The following is a 6,782-nucleotide window of genomic DNA, read 5'->3' on the forward strand; positions in this document are numbered from 1 at the left end:
ATTTATTAAAGGGTAGGTTAGAATCTAGTTAATTTTTAATTCATTAAAAGTAAACATTTCGAAAATCCAAACTCATTTTTTCAAATAATAATACTGAAAGTCTGAAACTGCATGATAAATCTAGAGATCCTAGACTATATAAAACCCACTTTAGCCACTCTCGCAATATCACCCTTTCTTTCGCTTTCCTCTCTCTCTCTCTCTCTTCCGGCAAATCTCTGTCTGTTTCCACACTGTCTCAAATTTATGCCGCCGGAATCGAAACCCGCCAGAGTTCAGGGCTCTACCTCTACGGCGGCTTACCCACCACCAAATATGTCCGAGCCGCTGCCTTGTCCTCGCTGCAACTCTGTCATCACCAAATTCTGTTACTACAACAACTACAACCTCTCGCAGCCTCGTTACTTCTGCAAATCCTGCCGCCGTTACTGGACTCAAGGTGGAACACTCCGCGACGTTCCCGTCGGCGGTGGAACACGGCGGAGCTCTTCCAAACGCAACCGCTCTTTCTCCTCCAGTGCCACCACTGCCTCCTCCTCTTCATGCTCTGCTTCCCTCATCACGATGAGTCAAGGAACTGTCACAAACGAAGCCAAGGGTAGTACTGTAAATTCAGGTCACGGAAGTTTTGCGTCTCTGTTAAGTGAGCCGAGCGATGGAGCAGCGTTTCTGGCGTTGGGAAGTGGAAGTGATGGGTTGGATTATGAGTTTGGATACCGGTACGGGTACGGTTTGGAAGATATGAGTATCGGGTGTCTTGGAGGAGGCTCCGGAGGAGAGATTCCGGTGGTGAATGGTGGTGACACGTGGCAGATTGGGGAGATAGGAGGTAAAAGTGGGGACAGTTTGATATGGCCTGGTCTCGATGCAAAGCAACTATGTTAAGTGAAAAAACCGTTTCTAGTTCTTGTCTTCTTCCTCTGTTGTCTTTCCCTGTCTTTGTTTGTTTCTTTTTAGAATTGTCTGTTTGTTTTTGTCAAGAAACCTAGAAGTATGAAATAGTTTCTTGTATCGATAGAGGTCGACAGACCTAAGGTATATATACAAACGGTTTTGACCTAATATCACAAGATATGTGATAAGTTTCTTGGGCTTTCACTTAAAACCAATTGGCAATTAGTGGTGTGACCCAAGTCCTTTATATATTACTTATGTCCCCATCATATATCCGATGTGGGATCTGCTCTCCAATACCCTCCCTCGAGATAATGGTGCGTATAACCATTAATCTCGCAGAATCCATCATACCCCTCCGAGATAATGCTCTTTTCTAGCTATCTCGAAGAACTGAGCCTTCTCTGGGCCATCAGCTAATGGGTTGATCGGGCCACTGTCCGGGCCGGATTAAAGGGTCAGAGTATTGGGCCGGCTCTGATACCATGTCAAGAAACCTAGAAGTATGAAATAGTTTCTTGTATCGATAGAGGTCGACAGACCTAAGGTATATATACAAACGGTTTTGACCTAATATCACAAGATATGTACACAAAGATATAAAGGAATATTTACATAACTGATCATATGGAAATATACGATAACATATTCGTATATATCCTCAATAGTTTTCTTTTCCTAGAGAGTAAAGAAGCAAACGTAGTGAAAGAAAAAAAAAAGTAGGAAGTTTTCGATGTCTTTTTTAAGTTTTGAGGTCTAACAGTGGAGGTTTGTAAATCCTTTGTTCTGTGATGAACATACTGGATTGGCAAAAAATATACATAATGGCTCCATCGTTTTTGAATAGGTGTAAGTCAATAGTCAGAGGCATATGGGTCCAAAGAGGAAAAAGTACAGTCGCACTACTGTTGTAAGAGATTTTCCATTGCTACATCTTTGAAATGACAAAATTGCGTTGAACTTAATTATGTTTTATTATAAATAAATATCAACACGAATAATGTTCATTTACAGTGAAAAAGATTTGGGTTTGGGATATCAAGTCATGTGAGTCTGGTGTTATTACGTACACGAGACAATTAAAAAGAATGTAAATGAACTTTAATTTGGTTAATGTAGAGACATGAAAGGACATGTTCACATTCAAGCCAATCTGTTAATCTATGAAGCAAACCAGTTGTAAACTTGCAACTAAGAACGTCTTGTACTATTTGGGTTTGTTATTTCTCATAGACTATGGTGTACTATTTATCAGGGCTTCAACCTTAGTCACTTGGTGTTCTCACTAAACTTATCAACTAAGGTGTGCTTAGAAATGAATTATTAGTGTATAGATTATGGTTCTAAAAATCGGTCTATGCGTAGGCGGAGCTAGTAACAAATCAGTACTGAAACGATTTTTTTTAAAAATTCGATTTAAACTGTTCAAACCGGTTTAAACCCTTCTAAATTGGTTTATATCAATCTAAATCAGTTTGAAAATGTTAAACTAAGTAATAATGTTAGTACAAATCTATAAATTTTCTGATATCTTTTTCTTTTTGTATATTTATTTCAATAACCACTTATTTGAAATGTTATAGCGGGTGCAGTTGAATTACCGCCGAAAAGAAGAAAATCCGAAACGGATCCCTTTTTCTGCCTTTACGAATACGAAAGTAGTTATGCTTTTGATAATTTATCAAAATAATTTTATAATTAACCCTAAAAACTAAAATATCTAATATAAATGTACTAAATATAAATCAATAATTTATTGACATCTAGGCTCCGTCTAGGTCCCGTTTAATCAGCTTAGTCGATAATTTTCTATAAAACATTTAGTTATCGCCTACCGATTTTTTGAACATTGGTATAAACCATAGATAATTATGTCGCATAGAATCCGATTATGGCAAAAGTCTAAAACAAGTTTTGCTGAACATAAAATCGAGAAAACATTACGACGATCCGTATGATCAGCTTAGAACATAAATCGATAATCCTTTGTAAAATGTCTAGTTATCGCTTAGCGATTTTTTAAACATTGGTACCGATCATAAGTAATTATGTCGTAGTGTCCAATCGTGGTCAAAAGTCTAAAACAAGTTTTGCTGAACATAAACCGTAACAACATTACGACGACCCAAGGACAGAAAATGATGAGCAGATTTGTTATCAACTAACAAAACTTGTGCCCATAAATCATTCAACCCTGTTTAGTCAAATCGTAATCAACTCCATTGTATTGTATGTCTAGTAACTAAGTTGGACTCTGTCAAATTTTTATCTTTATAATTTTTTTTTTTTTTTTTGAAAGAGAATGCCATGTCCAATTCAATCCACATTTCAGTAACACACTGGTTGGTGCTAAAGCTTATTTTAACTTGTATCTTAAACCTAGATAATTAACTTTAAATCTACTTATCAATAACAACTCTGAATTATTTTCACTTGCTGGTTGTTTCTCTAAAAAAGGTTAAATTTGCGTTTACAAGGATTAAATATACAATCATAGTAGCCAAAACTGTCAACACCACGCATGGTGTTTGATGTGCAACGCCCAAACTTTCCATGTAGTCTCACTTCTCTCGAAACGCTATATGAAATAGTTAGCATAGCTTCTGTAACATATTAATTGGTATTCATGTTTTCTCTGTATAATACTGTTAAAGCTAGCTTACTTTCTAAAGAAGGTTGGAAACTTTCACACAAAAAAGAAGGTTGGAAATTTTTTTCTTATATACGTTTTATCTTAATTGTCATTTATAATTACTATTTCATTAGGAGGTTCATATTAAAATGGTTTGTGGCTAAACAAGCCCAACCGCAGAATTACTGGTAGAAGTAATATTATTTTCAATCCTCTAATCACTTCTCATACCTTTAAGAATTCATGATCAAAAATTATTGTGTAGAATAACATATACTCCTTCCATTTCATAAAAATACATATTCTAAGAAATTTTTTTTGTTTCAAAAAAATACGTTTTTTATATTTTCAATATATTTTTTATCAACTAATAATTATTAATTGTAAACTTCAAAAAAATTAATTGCACTTATTTAATTTTTACTGGTTAAAATCATGGAAAATAGATAATCACAGAAAATTATGCATTTAATACTTAAATTTAATATGTTCTATTAATCTTGTGTGAAAAAACAAAACATATACTCCTTCTGTCCCACTTTAAATGATGTTTTAAGTTATTGCACATAGATTAAGAAAACACATATTTTTATGTAGTTTATCTTGGTAACATAAAAGTACATTAAATAAAACTAGTTTAACCAATAATAAAAAGTACAGTATTTTATAATTAGTCATAAAATTCAAATCATATTAAATTCTACCTAGATTAGTGAGAACATCACTTAAAATGAGATAAAATAAAAATTCTAAAACACCACTTAAAGTGGGACGGAGGGAGTAACAATTTGAATTGAAGTGAGTATTACTGATCTTGTAACCTGCTATCATAAGAACTTTAAAAATTAAAATGTTAAGCATATTAAGTACTATATAGTTTCCGAGGCAGTTATTCTAAAAATATATGTTTAATAAACTTTAGAAGTGGGTGTCACTGACCGTCAACTGTCAAACTAAATTAGGGTCATCATCATAAGATTTGAATCATTTGCAAAAACAAAAAGAGGCATAAATCCTTGAAAGAATGTTTATATTGATCCAAAAGTTGTCTATATGTAGTGATCAACCACCCACCATTTGTTTAAATAAATCCATAATTACATAAGTATGATGCCGTTCCCTAATTTGTGGGTTCTCACATCATTGCCTCTCAGCATGTGTATTGTATGAATTTTTGACTGCTCTTGGCTTCTCCCTACATCAATTATTATTTTACTAGAGTTCTCACCGCGCTACGCGCGGTTAATCTATTTTGAAAATTTATCATTTATGCGTATGTGAAAATTTTATTTTATATTATATTTTAAATTTAGTATAACCAATTTTAAAATTTTGTATTTATTTTGTAGGTAGTTCAGATCACCTTAAATGAAAATTATATAAATTATATCATAAATAAATGAATAGAAAGAAAAAAATTCTCAAATAATTCATTTAAGCTGTCATTTTAGATTATGTTCTTAATGTTCAATCAAATTTTGAATTCTGGAATAGATCTAAAACCATTTTAATATGTTTGATTGTGTAATATTGAATTTAATAAATCAAATTTAATAATTTGTAAAGTAATATGAATTAGAATTTAATAAAGTATAATATAAGTTTTATTAATATATCTTTTATTTATTATTTTGAAATGTACTTATGGTTGGTTGATTTTCTTATACTGGTATCATTTTTTCATACAAAATTTGACATATTTTAGGATAAAATAGTAATTGGTTAATTAATTGTCGTTTCTTATTAAAGGTATATTACTTACTTTGGATATTTCTGTTTATTAAAATTAAAATGTTGTTTTAAATGTTATTCTTATTCAATTGCTATGTGATATTTTGTTAGTGTGGTTGCGTGTAGTATTTAAAATTTGTGTTTTTTCTATTTAAAATATTGCATGATTTTTTGTGGTTATATTTTATGTTGGTCCGTGTTAGTTTCTTGATTTTTTGTGTTTTGTTTAAGTAATGTCATATTTTATAGATTTATGAGTGAATGATGTTGAACTAATCTATAGAGTGGTGCGCTATTGATTATTTTATGTTTTGGCTATGATTATTTTCAGAGAGTATATATATATTTGATATATATTATGTGTAGTTAATTAACATTCTTCAACTTGCACTTTAAGGAATTGATGCAGCTATTATATTCAGTTTTCCATATGTTGCTTACTTTTTCTCGTTCTCTTTTGTCCACAATTTTTATTTTTACATTGAGTAAAATTTTTATTTTATTGCCAGATTTAATTATTGTTTGTGGGTAACTAATTGTTGTTTTAGTTTAACGTAACTTATTTGAATCTAAACTTTCTTTTCTTTCTTATTTTTTTTTGAAATGTTGACCTATTGAAGTCTTACGATATGATGATATTGGTGGAATTTTTTGATGAATAGTTCTAAGTAAACAATTCGACTAAATTTGACAAAAGAAATCAAATGTTTTTGTGGGTAATAAAGGAAGTCCTAAGTTTTAGGAATATGAGTTACTTTACAGAATTTGAAATGTAAAACAATTGACATAATTAAAATTTTCAGGTTATAAAGTCTTAGATCCAGTTAATGAGAAAGCAAAAGCGATTCCCGTAGTAGCGGCGAGCCCGCTGTCTAGACTTTCAGCACCTGTACGAAACGAAGGAGCGAAACCTGCTTGAACTATTATGATTGAATTTGATTATAGAATTAATATTCTTTTGGTTTCTCATAATTCGTTAATTTGTTTTTGTATTTAGGACAGCCAAAAATATAAAGTGTTGGATATATTATTTATTTTGTTTAAAACGAAAGAAAATTATTGAATTAACTGAAAAAAAATTCATGTAGAGTTTTGATTTTGTATTGCCTTCATAACTACCTATTGTCTCATAGTACAATTTTTTGGACAACTCTCATAGTACCATTTCTATGACATCCTTTCTAGCTGCTTGCCTGTGTTTCAGAAAAAAAAACTGCTTGCCTACTTCCAAAAATAAAATTTATGTATTTGATTTTTTTCCATGTAATTTTTAAATTTTGTGTAGACTAAATATTGTAATATGGAATATATTCTTCATAAACCTAAATCAATATTCATATTTTGAGATTAGTTCTACTCATATTATTATTTATTCCATAATTTACAAAATTAGAACTAAATATTATTTATATTAGAATTTGTATTCATATATCAATATTTTATTTTATAATAAAGCATAAACAAATTTGGTAAGCTTTTAATATCCAAAAACTACTTATTATTATATCATTTTTCATAAAACAAA

The 6,782-nt window shown here is 31.0% G+C and overlaps 1 protein-coding gene across 1 annotated transcript; it reads left to right on the forward strand.

Annotated features, from left to right (window-relative positions):
* Positions 1-1,062, forward strand: LOC130498399 (dof zinc finger protein DOF1.6-like). Its single transcript, XM_056991731.1, has one exon. It carries the CDS (start codon positions 112-114, stop codon positions 883-885), a length of 774 nt encoding a protein of 257 aa, XP_056847711.1. The 5' UTR covers positions 1-111; the 3' UTR covers positions 886-1,062.
* The last annotated feature ends 5,720 nt before the right edge of the window (positions 1,063-6,782 follow it).

Source organism: Raphanus sativus, chromosome 8, assembly GCF_000801105.2.
Source record: "Raphanus sativus cultivar WK10039 chromosome 8, ASM80110v3, whole genome shotgun sequence".
NCBI classification, from domain to species: domain Eukaryota; kingdom Viridiplantae; phylum Streptophyta; class Magnoliopsida; order Brassicales; family Brassicaceae; genus Raphanus; species Raphanus sativus.

Excerpts from the sequence above, each read along its gene's own strand:
- LOC130498399 (XM_056991731.1), top strand. The coding sequence starts at position 112 with ATGATAAATCTAGAGATCCTAGACTATATAAAACCCACTTTAGCCACT.